We start from the raw sequence: 19706 nt of genomic DNA, 5'->3' as shown, positions 1-19706 counted from the left end.
GCACACAGCTTCCTGCTAAACACACTCCCTGACACAGCCCTGCCTACCAGAGGGACAAGACCCTGCTCCACTCACCAGTGAGCAGGAACCTGTCCCTCCCATTAGGAAGCCTGCACAACAAGCCTCTCAGACAGCCTCATCCACCAGGGGATAGCCATTAAAAGAAAGAACTACAACCCTGCAGCCTGTGGAACACAATCTGCAATCACAGAAAGACAAAATGAGATGGCAGAAGAATATGTCCCAGATAAAGGAACAAGGTAAAACCCCAAAAGGACAACTAAGTGAAATGGAGATAGGCAATCTACCTGAAAAAGAATTCCGAGTAACGATAGTAAAGATGATCCAGGATCTCAGAAATAGAATGGAGGCACAGATCGAGAAGATACAAGAAATGTTTAACAAAGACCTAGAAGAACTAAAGAAGAAACAAATAGAGATGAATAATACAATAACTGAAATGAAAACTACACTAGAAGGAATGAATAGAATAACTGAGACAGAAGAACGGATAAGTGATCTGGAAGAGAGTGGTGTCTTTATTCTGCTGCGGAACAAAGTAAAGGAAAAAGAAAGAAAAGAAATGAAAACAGTCTAAGAGACCTCTGGGACAACAGTAAATGCACCAACATTTGCATTATAGGTGTCCCAGAAGGAGAACAAAGAGAGAAAGCGCCTGAGAAAATATTTGAAGAAACAGTAGCTGAAAACTTCCCCAACACAGGAAAGGAAACACTCACCCAGTTTAGGAAGTGCAGAGAGTCCCAGGCAGGATAAACCCAGGAAGGAACATACCGAAACATGTGATAATCAAATTGACCAAGATTAAAGACGAAAAAAATATTAAAATCAACAAATAACATACAAGGGAACTCCCGTAAGGTTATCGGCTGATTTCTCAGCAGAAACTGCAGGCCAGAAAGGCACAATATATTTAAAGTGAAGAAAGCGAAGAAACTACAACCAAGAATACCCAGCAAGGCTCTCATTCAGATTCGACAGGAAAATCAAAAGCTTTACAGACAAGCAAAACCTAAGAGAATTCAGCACACCAGACCAGCTTTGCAACAAATGCTAAAGGGAATTCTCTAGGCAGAAAAGAAAAGGTCAAAACTAGAAACAAAATTATGAATGGAAAAGCTCACCAGTAATGGCAAACTTACAGTAGAGATAGGAAATCATCTGCAGACAAACATGATATCAAAATCAGCAATTGTGAGGGGAGCACAAATGCAATAAACTGGAAATGCATTTGAAATTAAAACACCAGCAACTTAAGACAATCTTGTTCATATACAGACTGCTGTATCAAAACCTCATGGTAACTGCAAACTGAAAATCTACAGTAGATACACACACAAAAAAAGAAAAAGGAATCCAAACACAACACTAAAGATAGTTAAATCACAAGAGAAGAGAACAAAAGAGGATGGGAAGAAAAAAGACCTATAAAAACAAATCCAAAACAATTAACAAAATGACAGTAAGAACACACATATCGATAATTACATTAAATGTAAATGAATTAAATGCTCTAACCAAATGACACAGACCAGCTGAATGGATACAAAAACAAGACCCATATATATTCTGTCTAAAAGAGACCCACTTCAGATCTAGAGACACATACAGACTGAAAGTTAGGAGATGGAAAAAGTTATTCCATGCAAATGGAAGTCAAAAGAAAGCTGGAGTAGCAATACTCATATCAGACAAATAGACTTTAAAATACTGTTACAAGAGACTGTTACAAGAGACAAAGAAGGACACTACATAATGATCAAGGGATTAATCTAAGAAGAAGATACAACAATTGTATATATATATATGTACCCAACACAGGAGCACCTCAATACATAAGGCAAATACTAACAGCTATAAAAGGAGAAATCAACAGTAACACAATAATAGTGGGGGACTTTTAACACCCCACTATTATCAGTGGATAAATATCCAGACAGAAAATAAGGAAACACAGGCCTTAAATTATATATTAGACCAGATGGACTTAACTGATATTTATAGAGCTTTCCAACCAAAAGCAGCAGAATACACATTCTTCTCAAATGCACATGGAATATTCTCCAGGACTGATCACATGCTGGGCCACAAAGTGAGCCTTGGTCAATTTAAGAAAACTGAAATCATACCAAGCATCTTTTCCAACCACAATGAGATTAGAAATCAACTACAAGAAAAAAACTGTAAAAAACAACAAAACACGTGGAGGCTAAAAATTATGCTACTAAACAATCAATGGATCACTGAAGAAATCAAAGAGGAAATCAAAAAATATCTAGAGACAAATGAAAATGAAAGCACAATGATCCAAAACCTATGGGATGCAGCAAAAGCAATTCTAAGAGGAAAGTTTACAGCAATATAATCTTACCTCAGGAAACAAGAATAACCTAAAATAACCGAACCTTACACCTAAATCAACTAGAGAAAGAAGAACAAACAAAACCCAAAGTTAGTAGAAGGAACAAAATCATAAAAATCAGAGCAGAAATAAATGAAATAGAGGCAAAGAAAACAATACAAAAGATGAATGAAACTAAAAGCTGGTTCTTTGAAAAGATAAACAAAATTGATAAACCTTTAGCCAGACTCATCAAGAAAAAGAGGGAGAGGGCTCAAATCAATAAAATTAGAACTGAAAAAGAAGTTAAAGCTGTCACCACAGAATACAAAGGATCATAAGAGACTACTACAAGCAACTAAGTGCCAATAAAATGGACCTAGAAGAAATGGACAAATTCTTAGGTACAATCTCCTAAGACTGAACCAGGAATAAATAGAAAATATGAACAGACTAATCACAAGTACTGACATTGAAACTGATTTTAAAATTCTCAATAAACAGAAGTCCAGGACCAGATGGCTTCACAGGCAAATTCTATCAAACATTTAGAGAAGAGTTAACACCTATCTTTCTGAAACTCTTCCAAAAATTTGCAGAGGAAGGAACACTCCCAAACTCATTCTATGAGAGAACCATTACCCTGATAACAAAACCAGACAAAGATATCACACAAAAAAAGAAAATTACAGGCCAATATCACTGATGAACACAGACACAAAAATCCTCAACAAAATACTAGAAAACTGAATCCAACAATACATTAAAAGGATCACACACCATGATCAAGTAGGATTAAAATCAGGAACAAGACAAGGATGTCCACTCTTGCCACTTGTATTCAACATAGTTTTCGAAGTCCTAGCCACAGCAATCAGAGAAGAAAAAGAAATAAAGGGAATCCACATTGGAAAAGCAGACATAAAACTGTCACTGTTTGCAGATGACATGATACTATACATAGAAAATCCTAAAGATGCTACCAGAAAACTACTAGAGCTCATCAATGAATTTGGTAAAGCTGCAGGATACAAAATTAATACACAGAAATCTGTTGTATTTCTATACACTAACAACAAAAGATCAGAAAGGGAAATTAAAGAAACAATCCCATTTACCATTGCATCAAAAAGAATAAAACACCTAGGAATAAACCTACCTGAGGAGATAAAAGACCTATACTCCAAAAACTGTTACAATTCAGATGAAAGAAATCAAAGATGACACAGATAGAAAAATATACCTTGTTCTTGGATTGGAAGAATCAATATTGTCTAAATCACTATACTACCCAAAGCAATCTATAGATTCAATGCAATCCCTATCAAATTACTAATGGCATTTTTCATAGAACTAGAGCAAAAATTTTTTAATTCGTATGGAGACACACAAGACCCCGAAGAGCCAAAGTAATCTTGAGAAAGAAAAACAGAGCTGGAGGAATCAGGCTCGCTGACTGCAAACTATACTACAAAGCTACAGTTATCAAAACAGTATGGTCCTGGCACAAAAACAGAAATATAGATCAATGGAACAGACAGAAAGCCCAGAAATAAACCCACGCACCTATGGTCAATTAATGTACAACAAAGTAGGCAAGTCTATACAATGGAGAAAAGACAGTTTCTTCAATAAATGGTGCTGGGAAAACTGGACAGCTACATGTACAAAAATGAAATTAGAACACTCTTTAACACCATACCCAAAAATAAACTCAAAATGGATTAAAGACCTAAGTGTTAGACCCGATACTCTAAAACCCTTCGAGGAAAACGTAGGCAGAACACTCTTTGACATAAATCACAGCAATATCTTTGTTTTGATCCATCTACTGGAGTAATAGAAATAAAAACCAAAATAAACAAATGGGACCTAATTAAACTCAAAAGCTTTTGCACAGCAAAGGAAACCATAAACAAAATGAAAAGACAACACACAGAATGGGAGAAAATATTTACAAACAATGCTACCAACAGGGGATTAATCTCCAAAATTTACAAACAGCTCATCGGGCCCAATATCAAAAAAAGAAACCATGCCATCAAAAAATGGGCAGGAGACCTAAATAGACATTTCTCCAAAGAAGACATACAGATGGCCAAGAGGCACATGAAATGCTGCTCAACATCACTAATTATTAGAGAAATGCAAATCAAAACTACAATGAGATGTCACTTCACACCAGTCAGAATGGCCATCATAGTAAAGTCTAGAAACAACAAATGCTGGAGAGGGTGTGGAGAAAGGGAACCCCTCCTACACTGTTGGTGGGAATGTAATTGGTACAGCCACTATGAAGAACAGTATGGAGGCTCCTTAAGAAACTAAAAATAGAGCAACCATATGATACAGCAATCCCACTCCTGGGCATATATCCAGAGAAAAATACGGTTTGAAAGGTTACATGCACCCCAGTGTTCATTGCAGCACTGTTTACAATAGCCAAGACATGGAAGCAACCTAAATGTCTATTGACAGATGAATGGATAAAGAAGAAGTGGTACATATATACAATGTATTACTACTCGGCCATTAGGAAGAAGGAAATAAGGCCATTTGCAGCAACATGGATGCACCTGGAGACTATCATGTTAAGTGAGAAAGACAAATAGTATGTGATATCGCTTATATGCAGAATCTAAATAAAAATGACACAAATGAACTTATTACAAAACTGAAAGACTCACTTAGTGAAAGAACTTACGGTTACTGGGGTAGGGAGGGTGTGGAGGGAGGGAAAGACTGGGAGTTTGGGATTGACATGTACACACTGCTATATTTAAAATAGATAACCAACAAGGACCTACTGTATAGTACAGGAAACCCTGCTCAATACTCTGTAATAACCTAAATGGGAGAATTTGAAAAAGAATAGATACCCGTATATGTATAACAATCACTTTGCTGTACACAAACTAACACAACATTGTTAATCAACTATACTCCAATAGAAAATAAAATTTTTTTCAAAAAGTAAAAAGAAACAGGTGAAATTAATTTACTTAACCTAATATATCCAAAATATTATGTCAACATATAATTAATATTAAGAAGTTATGAAATTTTACACATTCTTTTACAAATACTAAACCTTTGGAATCTGGTGTGTATTTTATACCAACTTTACACCACAATTTGGATTCTAAATTGTCATCAGAAATATTCGATCTGTATTTAAATTTAATAAAATTTACTTTCAGAAAGTAGGTTCACATGTTGTTAGTTGTTCCAAGTATACTGAAGCAGATGTTAATTTTTAAGCTTAAGTTAATAAAATTAAATAAAACTAAAATTCAGTGTCTCAGTCGCATTTGCTATATTTCAAGTGTTCAACAGCTGCATGTGACAAAGGGCTACCATAGTGGACAGAGCAGTTCTTGGCCTTGCAGCTCCAAGCAGTCTGCGCCCCCTCTTGCCTCTGGCCCTTTTCAACTGCAGTCTCTCCACCTGGAAGAGGGTCCTCTTTGCTCCATCACCACCCCTCTTCATTTGGCTCATTTGCTGTCTGTCTCTCCTCTGTGTTCCACAAACACCCTGTTCTATTACAGTACGTTGTCACACTGTTATTATGGATTGGCCACAAAGTTCATTCGGGTTTTTCCTTAACATCTTAAGGAAAAGCCCAAACGAACTTTGTGGCCAACCCAATATAATTGTCTGATTCAATGTCTATTTAGCGTAGTGACTTACACATGAGAGTTACTATGTATAATTGTTAAATAAATGTATAAGCCCATGACATTTCTGCCTACTGAAATTTCAGTCATCCTTTCATTTCTAGTTCAAATCACTTCTCCCTAGGAACTCTAGGCAGACCAGCCCACAGTAAACAGTCTCCCCTTTGTACTCCCAAACTACTTGAAGTCCATATTACTCACAGACCATTTATTAGAATGGTTATGTACAAATTCTATGTACAAATTCTTATGTACAAATTCTACTCCCCCAACTAGATAACGAACACTGGAAGAGCAGGAATTCTGGAAAAGAAAATTACCTACATATTAGGTGTTCACAAAATTATTAAATGTATTGCCTGGTTTGAATCTTGTGTCTGGTAATTGCATTTTCCTGGATAATCCAATGAAACTTTTTTTTCTTGTTTTAACTATGATGTTAAAGCCTACTTTCTTTCAGGGACTTCCCTGGTGGTCCAGTGGCTAAGACTCTGCGCTCCCAATGCAGGGGGCCTGGGTTCAACCTCTGGTCAGGTAATTAGATCCCACATGCTGCAACTAAGAGTTTGCATGCTGCAACTAAAAGATCGTAGATCCCGAGAGTCACAACTAAGACCGTAGAAGATCGTAGATCCCGAGAGTCACAACTAAGACCCGACGCAGCCAAATAAATTAATTTAAAAAATAAACCCTCCTTTCTTTCCACCTTTTGACTGGATTTTAAAAGCAATATTTCATAAAGAAAAACTACTTTCTGAATGACTCCATCTACATGTATATGTAGTAAATCATTCATCAAAATATCTTTTGTCTCACAAACTTCTTCATTTATCTGGAATTGGTCAGATCTGATTCATTGTCTAGTCTATCAGTACAGGGTATGTGTCCATCTCTCTGAAGATAAAAGTAATCAATCATTCATCAAAATGTTGTTATATACCAACCTTGTTCATTTCATTTATCAGTGATGAGCTAGATCCTAAATAATCAATTAAGAACAAAGCTTATTTCTCCCTTTTGCAAAAAGGTATCCTTCAGTCGTCAGGCTAAAGGGGAAAAGAGCAAACCAAACTATAAAACTGCTGCCAAATCTGCTCTGTGTGATTTACTGCAAGCATTAAAAATCTCTTCTCTGTTTCTCTACCAGATTGGAAAAGAGAAGAAAGACGAGTGGGTTCAGTTATCATAAATAAATCAGAGCTTCTCAGCTTCTCACATGTTTTATCAACATAGTCCTAATTAAGAACCCCTGAGGCAAAGCGGGACCTGCCTGTGGGTAGATATGAGCCTGGAGACCCACTCCCTGTAATTGTTCCATTCATGATAACGATCATGGTGTTCTGGCATGACAGAAGCCAAAAGTCTACACTTTCCAGGAGAATGAATGAATGTACGTATCTTATTTTGGTGCCTCAATTAGTATTAATAGAGCCCTTTTCCCCATTCTCTCCTATTTTCCCAACTAATGCCCCCTTGTTATCTTAGCAGAGGTGGGGATTAATCAGGGTATAATATAGTTGAAAAACACCTAGGGTGGAGGGAATTAGGAATTCTGGGTATTGAATTTTGAGTTGGCAAAAAAATTTTATAACGTTCTGTTGCCTTGACAATTATTTATATCTTTCAGGGGTTGTTCATCTTGTCATGTACTTTGTCTTCCCAAGGACATTATAGGTTTCTATAAATTGTGGAGTGATTTAGGTGCCACTCCCAAAAGCCTGGCACATGCCTTACACTTAATGAGCAACCAATTAATTGTTATTGGTTTTACCTCAATCAGTAGTTTAAACTGAGCAGACTTGGAAATTGAACAACTAATCATATCAATAAGATCCTGAAAAAATGGTTTTTGAAAAAGAACAAACACTGAAACACATAAGTATTTCAGAATTCAGCATATAACTGAAAAAAAGATATGCTTGATTTCATAGGTATTTTGTTGTAGAGCACATTTCTTCACAATAAAAAAAAAAGCATCTGAATGCTTTCTTTTAAGGGAAAATGAACAGGAAATTGTCAGTGTTTTCAAACCATGCCCTCAGTTTCACAGATGATCCAAAATTAAGAAGTCTACACATCAGAAAGTGATGATGCACTCGTTAACTACTCTTTTTGGCCTCACTTTAGTTTACAAATTCCCTCCCTGTAATAATCAAGATTACAAAGCCAAAGTAGTAAGTAATAGGAAAGTCAATTCCAAATATATGCAAAAATACAAAAAACAGTAATTAACTTTATCCATCACCCATCTTCAAGAATTATCATCTCATAGCCAATTTGTTTCTTCTATACTCCTACCCACTATTCTCCTCCCATGTTCTTTTGAAGCATTTCACATATATAATTTCATCCCTGAATATTTCACTGTTACTTCTAAAGGATAAGTATTTTGAAGACAGCCACAACACTGCTAGTACACATAAAAATGAATAAAAATTCCTTAATGTCAACTATGCACAGAATACTCAAAAGTTCAAATGTTTCATAAATGCCATTTTTTTACACATTGTTTATTTGAATCAGGAGGCAGTTAAAGTCCACACATTGCAATCCGTTGATATGTAGTTTATGTTTCTTTTAAATCTCTGTGTTTACTCTCCCTCTCTTGCTGGTCCTTTCACTCTTCCTTTCTCCCCTCTTCCAATCTTTCATATGCACTCTTTCTCCTTACAGTTTATTTGGAGAAACCCAGTTGTTTGTCCTTGAGAGATTTATATAATCCAGATTTTTGTAACTGCATCCCCATAGCATAATTTAATATAATCCTCGATCCTCTGTACTTCCTCTAAATTGCTAAGTTGAATCTAGACAGGTTTTTTTTCAAAGCTACTTCAGAGGAGGTGGCGTGCTCTTCCATCAAGGGCCACATAATGTCTCATCTGTCTTGGATTTAGCACCCTCAGCTTTTAATGCCTCTATCCATCAATTTAATATGAGTTTCTAAAAAAATGATATTCTAATTCAAAGTTACCTCCATTTAAATACATGAAAAGACAGATGACAGCCTCCTTATTTTAAGATTGAAAACATCTTAGTTTACACAGACAGAGCATTTCATAAAATTTAACAGTCATTCATGCCAAACAAGCTTAGTAAACAAGAAATCAAAATTCCTTAGAATTTAAGAACGGGTCAGATATACACTATAAAATACACATTGGATAAATGATTAAGAACAAAGCCATAGGAAAAGAAAACAAGGAAAAAATGACTCTACTTTAACATACAAGGCAGATTTAATTTAAAAAATACTAAATAGTACTGAAGGAAATTTGAAATATAATCAATAAAATTAGAAACTCAAAAGAGAGTTATATAGAGTTGGAGAGATAATTCATGAGCTGGATTATGAACTAAAAGGGAAACCCAGGATGTACGGAGAAAGAGATGGAAAATATGACAGCATGAAACATAAAGTGTAGCAGAAATTCTAACAAAGATCTTATTAAAGAGAATGCATTTTCCAGAAAGAGGAAATAAAGAGAGTGGGTGGTGTGACTCTGATCTCCAGCTTTACAGCATGAGGAACTCTGTGGATTCACTCACCAGTGAAACTAGTGAAAATTATTTTAAAACAACCAGTTAAAATCTCTGGACATGGCTGAAGGACATATACAGCAAATATAGAAACACACATTCAAGAAAATTTTCTACAAGTTAAGAATATTGAGAGTCTCTGGTATTTGAACTGAGATCTGCTTCCTCCTTCCTCCCTCCTCCCTCCTAACTCAGCAAGAGGGAAACTTTACTCCAGACTGGATACAGCCAAGAACGCAGGGATCCAGCTCTCAGTTTGAGGGATACAATCCCAGGACAGGCAGTATGTTAGTATTTCTTTTCCTACCCCCACCTATCTGTTACTGAGGCTAAGTTATGGGCAAGTGTAGGTGAGAGGTGGCTCTCTCTTCCTCTGCCCAGCCCCCAAGAAGGCTGTATCCTGGGTGTGGTGCTGATGAGAATATTGAGCCCCAGTCATCATTCTCCTGGTTTGTAAAGCGGTGATTCTGTGCTGCAAGAGTCAAACAAAAAGATCTGAAGGTATCGTCCCCTCCCCACCACCACTGAGCACTCAGCTCCTAAATTGGGAGTGTCACTGACAGAGAAGCTTGCCATTGTCCCCTCTTCCACCTCCATAGCCATAACTCAGAGATTTTGCCTTGAGGGAGAGCAGGTCATAAACCAGGGAGCTATTCTCTTCCAAAAGGAACTGACTTCATTTGCAACAGAGTGTGGAGAAGTTCAAGCCTACCGGTGCTCTCAACTTTAGTAGAGGTTGTGGTAAGGGCAATTGGGGTATTGGTAGAATCACTGGACATAAAAGCTAAACTGTAAACTGGCTAGTTTGTGTGAGAGAATCTGGGAAGGACATAGCTGGGCAGAGACTGCCTGAAGTCAGAAAAAAATCTCAACAGACTTCCAGAACTATCCCTTCAAAGGATTCTGAATTTCACTGGTTCAGCTGGTGAGCAATTTACGCACCAGGGCATTGTTGAAAGTAATTAAACAATCACCTAGCAATTAGTAGAGTTCAACATCTGGCTAAGGTCAGGGACAGAGTCAGCCAAAGAGAGCCCAAAAAAAACCACTGTTAACCCAGGGTGACTGTAGACATAACCCAAGAATATGCTCCCTGAGGAGCAATATCAGAACTTACCAGTGCAAGAGAGAAATAGACTCTACTAAAATAGTACAGCCAGTTACTTGACCAATAAGCTAGCAAATAACAATAACAAGCTCCAAAGGGAGGCACCAGTACCCAAAGTTACTACAATGTATTATCTAAAATATCTAATTTCCAACAAAAATTAGTCATACAAGGAAACAGGAGAGTATAACCCATACACTGGGGAAAAAAATCAGGCAACAGAAACTGCCTGTGAGAGCAACTAGATATCAAATTTAACAAAATCTTCAAAGCAGCCATTATAAATATGTTCAAAGAACTAAAGGAAACCATGATTAAAGAGCAAAAAAGGCATTATGAAATGTGGCAGCAAGTAGAGATCATCAATAAACAGGAATTATAATAAAGAACAGAATGGCAATTCTAGAGTTGAAAATTACAATAACTGAAGTGAAAAATTCACTAAAAGGGCCAATAGTAGATTTGAATTAGCAGAAGTAATAATAAGCAAATCTAAAGAAAGAGCAATAAAGATTATGCAACCTGAAGAATAGAGAGAAAGAATGAAGAAAAAATGAACAAAACTTCAAAGAAGTGTGGGACACTATTAAGTGCTGCAATATTTGAAGAAATAATGGCTGACAACTTCTCAAATCTGTTGAAAAACAATAATCTACACATCCAGGAAGCTCAACAAACTCCAGGTAGGAAAACACAAAGAGATCCACAAACTGAAACATCATAGTAAAAATAGTGAAAACCAAAGATAAGGAGAAAATCTTTACAGAAGAAAAAAAATGACTTATCACTGCAAGGGAATCCCAATAGGATTAAAATCTGACTTCTCAGCAGAAACAATGGAGGCCAGAAGGCAGTGGAATAATATATTCAGAGTGTTCAAAGAAACTATTAACTAAGAATGCTGTATTCAGCAAATCTATCTTTAAAAAATAAAAGCAAATTAAAGATACTCCCAGATAAATAAAAACAGAGAACCTGTTACTAGCAGCAGACCCTCCTTACAAGAAATTTTAAAGGAAATTAATCAGACTGAAAGTAAGTGACCCCAAATAGTCATAATTCAATTATTGTGAAAAAGCGAAGAGCACCAGTAAAGGTAATTATGAAATTATAAAAATAGCATAAATGCATATTTTACTCCTTTCTTCTACTCAATTTAAAAAGCAATTGTATAAAACATCATGTATATAATATATTCTTGGGCCTATAACATATAAAATTGTAATATATTTGCTGATAACAGCGCAAAGTACATAGTAGCAAAGCTGTATTGGGCTAAATAAGGAAATAACTCCAGATGGTAACTTGAATCTGCAAGAATAAATGAAAAGAACCAGAAATGATAAATAAAAAGGTTAATATAACAAAAATAATAAATATATACTTGCTCTTTCTCCTCTCAGCTAAGCTAGTCTAAAAGACAAAATTATATAAAGTAATAATTATAACGATGTATTATTGGGTTTGTAACATTTATAGATGTAACATGTATAGCAATATTAACAGAAAACATAGGAAAGGGAATAGAGCTATGTAAGAGTAATTTTTCTAAATCTCACTGGAATTAAGTTAATATAAATGTGAAGTGGATTCTGATAAGTTAAGATGTATATTATAAGCCCTAGAGCAACCATTAAGAAAGTTACTTTAAAAACATACAGTGCAAAAACAATGGGTTTTGAAATTAAAATGCTATATTAGATAATATTAATTCAATGTAAAAGAAAGCAGTAAAGGAGGAACAGAGGAACAAAAAAGACATAACACACATAGAAAACACAAAGTAAAATGGCAAATATAAATCCAAGTACAGGCATACCTAGAAGATATTGCAGGTTTGGTTCTAGACCCCCATAATAAAACAAACATCACAACACAGCAAGTCACAAGGATTTTGTGGTTTCCCATTGTATATAAAAGTTATATTTACACTATAACGTACTCTATTAAGTATGCAATAGCATTATGTCTGAAAAAACAATGTACAACCTTAATTTTAAAATAATTTATTGCACACAATATTGTAAGTCAACTATACTCCAATAACTTTTTAAAAACTAAATAGGGACTTCCCTGGTGGCACAGTGGATAAGACTCCGTGCTCCTAATGCAAGGGGCCCAGGTTCGATCCCTGATCAGGGAACTAGATCCCACATGCATGCTGCAACTAACAGTTCACATGCCACCAACTAAGGAGCTGCAGAGTTGCAACTAAGGAGCTGGTGAGTTGCAACTAAGGAGCTGGCGAGCTGCAACTAAGGAGCCTGCCTGCCGCAACTAAGACCCCACACAACCAAATAAGTAAATACATAAATAAATAATAAAGTGAATATGTGTGTTTTCTTAATAAATAAATAAAAATAAAAACACTTTGTTGCTAAAAAATGCTAACCATCATCTGAGCCTTCAGCAAGTTGTAGTAACATCAAAGGTTACTCACCATAGCTCACCATAAGAAATATAATAATAATGAAAAAGTTTGAAATATTGCAAAAATAACCAAAATATGACACAGAGACATGAAGTGAGCAAATGCTGTTGGAAAAATGGCGCCAAGAGATTTGCTCAATGCCACAAACCTTCCTTTGTAAAACAACACAATATCTGCAAAGTGCAATAAAGTGAAGCACAATAAAACCAATTATGCCTATATCAATAATCACATTAAATGTAACTACATTAAACAATTCAAAGGCAGACATTGTCAGACTGGATTAAAAACAAGATCCAACTATATGCTATCTACAGAAGAGACATTTTAGATTCAAAATACAAACAGATTCTAAGTTAAGGGATGGAAAAAGATATATTATACAAACAGTAACCACAAGAAACCTGGAGTGGCTATACTAATATCAGAAAAAATACACATAAAAAAAATGTTGCTAGGGCTTCCCTGGTGGCACAGTGGTTGAGAGTCTGCCTGCCGATGCAGGGGACACGGGTTCGTGCCCCGGTCTGGGAGGATCCCACGTGCCGTGAAGCGGCTGGGCCCGTGAGCCGTGGCCGCTGGGCCTGCGCGTCCGGAGCCTGTGCTCTGCAACAGGAGAGGCCACAACAGTGAGAGGCCCACGTACCACAAAAATAAAATCAAATAAGTTGTTGCTAGGGCTTCCCTGGTGGCGCAGTGGTTGGGAGTCCGCCTGCCAATGCAGGGGACACGGGTTTGTGCCCCAGTCCGGGAAGATCCCACATGCCACGGAGCGGCTGGGCCTGTGAGCCATGGCCGCTGAGCCTGTGCGTCTGGAGCCTGTGCTCCGCAACGGGAGAGGCCACAACAGTGAGAGGCCCGCGTACCGCAAAAAAAAAAAAAAATGTTGCTAGACATAGAGTGACATTTTATAATGATTAAAGAGTCAACCCATGAGGAAGACATAACAATTATAAGCAAATGTGCACCTAATAGAACATAAAAACATATGAAGCAAAACTGAAAATGAAGGGAGAAAGAGATAAGTCAATAATAATAGTTTGGGACTTCCCTGGTGGTCCAGGGGTTAAAAATCCACCTCCCAATGCAGGGGACGTGGGTTTGATCCCTGGTGGGGGAAATAAGATCCCAAATGCTGCAGGGCAACTAAACCAGTGCAACACAACTACTGACCACACGGGCCACAACTAGAGAGCCCGTGTGCCGCAACTACAGAGCCCATGCGCTGCAATGAGGATCCCGCACACTACAGTGGAGGATCCCACATGCCACATCAAAGATCTGCATACAACAACTAAGACCTGACGCAGCCAAAATTAAAAAATAAATAAATATTTTTTAAAAAGCAATAATAGTTTAAGATTTCAACACTACACTTTCAATAAAAGATAGAACAATGAGCTAGAAGATCAACAAGGAAATAGAAGATTTGGACAACACTATAAACCAGCCATTTATAGAATATTCATACAACACTCCACAAAACAGGAACAGAATATACATTCTTTCCAAGTATACATGGGACATTCTCTAGGACAGACCATAGACCATAAAACAAACCTCAATGAATTTAAAGTGCAGAAGACAGAAATAATAAAAGATTGTCTTAATGAAGAAGACAGGATAGAAATAATTAAAAGATTAAAAGGATAGACATGATACTAAAATATGCTTTCCAACACTAGAAATCAATAGCAATAAAAACTGGAAAATTCAGAAATGTATGGGAATTAAACAATATACTCCTAAATAATCAATGCATCAAAGAAGAAATCAAAAAGGAACTCTAAAAGTACTCCAAAATGAATATAAATGAAGACACATACCAAAACTTAAGGGATGCAGCAAAAGCAGTGCTCACAAAGACATTTATAGCTGTAAATACTTATTTTGCAAAAAAAATAACATTTCAAACCAATAACCTAAACTTCTATTTTAAGATACTGGAAAAAGAAAAGTAAAATAAACCTAAAGCAAGAAGAAAAGAATAGCAGCTTAGAGTGGAAATTAATGAAATAGAGGATAGAAAAATAATAAAGAAAATCACTTAAACAGAAAGCTGATTCTCTAAAAAAATTGACAAAACTTTAGCTTCATTAATCAAGACAAAAGAGGTGAGTCTCAAATTACTAGAATTAGAAATGAAATGAAAGAAGGGACACTCCTAATGATCTTACAGAAATAATAAGGACTGTAAAACAAATACTAAAAACAACTGTATGCTAACAAATTTGATAACCTAGCTAAAACAGGCAAAGTACTAGAAACATACAAACTACTAAAATGAACACAAAAAGAAAAAGACAATCTGAATAGACCTATAACAAATGAAGATATTAAATTACAAATCAAAACACTACGCAAAATGATCATTTCAACAGATGCAGAAGAAGCTTTGAAAATATTCAATAACATTTTATGATAAAATTCTCAACAAATTAGGAATAGACAGAAAATACCTTAACATAATAAAGACCATACACAAAAAGCCCACAATTAACATCATACTGAACAGTGAAAACCAGACAGCTTTCCCTGAAACTAAAAGATCAGGAACAAGGCAAGATACCCATTCTTCTTACCTCTATACAACATTGTACTATGAGTCCTAGCCACAGCAATTACACACACACAGAGAGAGAGAGAGAGAGAGAGAGAGAGAGAGAGAGAGAGAAAGGGAGGGCATCCAAACTGGACAGCAAGAGGTAAAATTATTTCTGTTTGCAGATGAGACAATGTGATATGTAGAAAACCTTAGACTAAAAAATACACACACACACACGACCAAAAAGAAAAAAAATCTGCTAGAATAAATTAATTCAGAAAAGTTGGAGATTGGTTCAAGATGGTGGAGTAGAAGGATGAGCGCTCACTCCCTCTCGCGCGAGGACCGGAATCACAACTAACTGCTGAACAGCCATCGACAGGAAGCCACTGGAAGTCACCAAAAAAGATACCCCACATCCAAGGACAAAGGAGAAACCGCAATGAAATGGTAGGAGGGGCAAAAACACAATAAAATCAAATCCCATAATTGCTGAGTTGGTGATTCACAAACTGGAGAACACTTATACCACAGAAGTCCACCCACTGGAGTGAAGGTTCTGAGCCCCACGTCAGGTTTCCCAACCTGGGGGTCCGGCAATGGGAGGAGGAATTCCCAGAGAATCAGACTTTGAAGGCAAGCGGGATTTGATTGCAGGACTTTGACAGGACTGGGGAAAACAGAGACTCCACTCTTGGAGAGCACACACAAAGTAGTATGCACATCAGGACCCAAGGGAAGGAGCAGTGACCCCACAGGAGACTGAACTAGACCTACCTGCTAGAGTTGGAAGGTCTCCTGCAGGGACGAGGGGTGGCTGTGGCTCAACATGGGGACAAGGAAATTGGCAGCAGACGTTCTGGGAAGTACTCCTTGGCATGACCCCCTTCCCAGAGTCTGACATTAGCATCACCAAAGAGCAGGGTAGGCTCCAGTGCTGGGTTGCCTCAGGCCAAACAACCAACAGGGAGAGAACCCAGCCCCACCCATCAGCAGACAAGCGGATTAAAGTTTTTCTGAGCTCTGCCCAACACAGCAACAGCCAGCTCTACCCACCACCTGTTCCTCCCATCAGGAAGTTTACACAAGCCTCTTAGACAGCCTATTCCACCAGAGGGTAGACAGCAGAAGCAAGAAGAACTACAATCCTGCAGGCTGTGGAACGAAAACCACATTCACAGAAACACAGACAAAATGAAAAGGCAGAGGACTAGGTACCAGATGAAGGAACAAGATAAAACCCCAGAAAAACAATTAAATGAAGTGAAGATAGGCAACCTTCCAGAAAAAAATTAAGAATAATGATAGTGAAGATGATCCAGGACCTCGGAAAAAGAATGGAGGCAAAGATCAAGAAGATGCAAGAAATGTTTAATAAAGACCTAGAAGAATTAAAGAACAAACAGATATGAACAATACAATAACTGAAATGAAAAATACACTAGAAGGAATCAATAGCAGAATAACTGAGGCAGAAGAACCGATAAGTGACCTGGAAGACAGAATGGTGGAATTCACTACCGTGGAACAGAATAAAGAAAAAAGAATGAAAAGAAATGAAGAAGCCTAAGAGACCTCTGGGACAACATTAAACGCACCAATATTCGCATTATTGGGGACCCAGAAGGAGAAGATAGAGGAAAAGGACCCAAGAAAATATTAGAAGAGATTATAGTCAAAAACTTTCCTAACATGGGAAAGAAAATAGCCACCCAAGTCCAGGAAGCGCAGAGAGTCCCATACAGGATAACCCAAGGAGAAACATGCTGAGACACATAGTAATCAAACTGACAAAAATTAAACACAAAGAAAAAAATTAAAAGCAACAAAGGAAAAATGACAAATAATGTACAAGGGAACTCCCATAAGGTTAACAGCTGATTTCTCAGCAGAAACTCTACAAGCCAGAAGGGAGTGACACTATATATTTAAAGTGATGAAAGGGAAGAAACTAAAACCAAGATTATTCTACCCAGCAAGGATCACATTCCGATTCAACAGGGAAATCAAAAGCTTTACAGGCAAGCAAAAGCTAAGAGAATTCAACACCACCAAACCAGCTCTACAATAAATGCTAAAGGAAATTCTCTAAGGGGGAAACACAAGAGAAGAAAAGGACCTACAAAAACAAACCCAGTTTTCTGCTCGTGGACGCCGCCGAGTAAGCATCATTGACGTCTCCCCCCACCCTCCACTGCCGTTATGTCTAAGTCAGAGTCACCCAAAGAGCACGAACAGCTGCGGAAGCTCTTCATCGGAGGTTTGAGCTTTGAAACAACCGATGAGAGTCTGAGGAGCCATTTTGAGCAGTGGGGAACGCTCACAGATTGTGTGGTAATGAGGGATCCAAACACCAAACGCTCCAGAGGCTTCGGGTTTGTCACATATGCCACTGTGGAGGAGGTGGATGCGGCCATGAATGTAAGGCCACACAAGGTGGATGGAAGAGTTGTGGAACCAAAGAGGGCCGTCTCAAGAGAAGATTCTCAAAGACCTGGTGCCCACTTAACTGTGAAAAAGATTTTTGTTGGTGGCATTAAAGAAGATACTGAAGAACATCATCTAAGAGATTATTTTGAACAGTATGGGAAAATTGAAGTGATTGAAATCATGACTGACCGAGGCAGTGGCAAAAAGAGAGGCTTTGCTTTTGTAACCTTTGATGATCATGACTCTGTAGACAAGATTGTCATTCAGAAATACCACACTGAGAATGGCCACAACTGTGAAGTAAGGAAAGCCCTATCTAAGCAAGAGATGGCTAGTGCTTCATCCAGCCAAAGAGGTCGAAGTGGTTCTGGAAACTTTGGTGGTGGTCGTGGAGGTGGTTTTGGTGGGAATGACAACTTTGGTTGTGGAGGAAACTTCAGCGGTCGAGGTGGCTTTGGTGGCAGCCGCGGTGGTGGTGGATATGGTGGCAGTGGGGACGGCTATAATGGATTTGGTAATGATGGAAGCAATTTTGGAGGTGGTGGAAGCTACGACAATTTTGGCAGCTACAACAATCAGTCTTCAAATTTTGGACCCATGAAAGAAGGAAACTTTGGAGGCAGAAGTTCTGTCCCCTATGGTGGTGGAGGCCAATACTTTGCCAAACCCCGAAACCAAGGTGGCTATGGTGGTTCCAGCAGCAGCAGTAGCTATGGCAGTGGCAGAAGGTTTTGATTACTGCCAGGAAACAAAGCTTAGCAGGAGAGGAGAGCCAGAGAAGTGACAGGGAAGCTACAGGTTACAACAGATTTGTGAACTCAGCCAAGCACAGTGGTGGCAGGGCCTAGCTGCTACAAAGAAGACATGTTTTAGACAATACTCATGTGTATGGGCAAAAAAACTCAAGGACTGTATTTGTGATTAATTGTATAACAGGTTATTTTAGTTTCTGTTCTGTGGAAAGTGTAAAGCATTCCAACAAAGGGCTTTAAAGTATATTTTTTTTTTTTGCACCCATGCTGTTGATTGCTAAATGTAATAGTCTGATCGTGACGCTGAATAAATGTGTCTTTTTTTTAACAACAACAACAAAAAAAACCCAAAATAATTTAAAAAATGGTAATAGGAACATACATATCTATAATCACCTTAAATGTGAATGGATTAAATGCTCCAACTGAAAGACACAGACTGGCTGAATGGATACAAAAACAAGACCCGTATATATGCTGTCTACAAGAGACCCACTTCAGACCTAGGGACACATACAGACTGAAAGTGAGGGGATGGAAAAAGATATTCCATGCAAATGAAAATCAAAAGAAAGCTGGAGTAGCAGTACTCATATCAGATAAAGTAGACTTTAAAATAAAGAATGTTACAAGAGACAAAGAAGGACACTACATAATGATAAAGGGATCAATCCGAGAAGATATAACAATTATAAATATATATGCACCCAACACAGGAGCACCTCAATACATAAGGCAATTGCTAACAGCTATAAAAGAGGAAATTGACAGTAACACAATAAGAGTGGGGGACTTTAACACCTCACTTACACCAATGGACAGATCATCCAAACAGAAAATTAATAAGGAAAAACAAGCTTTAAA

General features: G+C 37.5%; 1 protein-coding gene across 1 annotated transcript; it reads left to right on the top strand.

Moving 5' to 3' along the window:
• The first annotated feature begins 17802 nt into the window (after positions 1 to 17802).
• On the top strand, positions 17803 to 19170 carry LOC113610670 (heterogeneous nuclear ribonucleoprotein A1-like). The gene has a single exon (XM_027088997.1). It carries the CDS (start codon positions 17863 to 17865, stop codon positions 18823 to 18825), a length of 963 nt encoding a protein of 320 aa, XP_026944798.1. The 5' UTR covers positions 17803 to 17862; the 3' UTR covers positions 18826 to 19170.
• Positions 19171 to 19706: the final 536 nt, after the last annotated feature.

This window comes from Aethalodelphis obliquidens, unplaced genomic scaffold, assembly GCF_003676395.1.
Source record: "Aethalodelphis obliquidens isolate GAN/ISIS:26980383/991018 unplaced genomic scaffold, ASM367639v1 scaffold64, whole genome shotgun sequence".
In the NCBI taxonomy this organism is placed as follows: domain Eukaryota; kingdom Metazoa; phylum Chordata; class Mammalia; order Artiodactyla; family Delphinidae; genus Aethalodelphis; species Aethalodelphis obliquidens.
Note: the sequence above shows the minus strand (reverse complement) of the source record. Positions and strands in the feature narration are given on the sequence as shown.

Excerpts from the sequence above, each read along its gene's own strand:
- LOC113610670 (XM_027088997.1), top strand. The coding sequence starts at position 17,863 with ATGTCTAAGTCAGAGTCACCCAAAGAGCACGAACAGCTGCGGAAGCTC.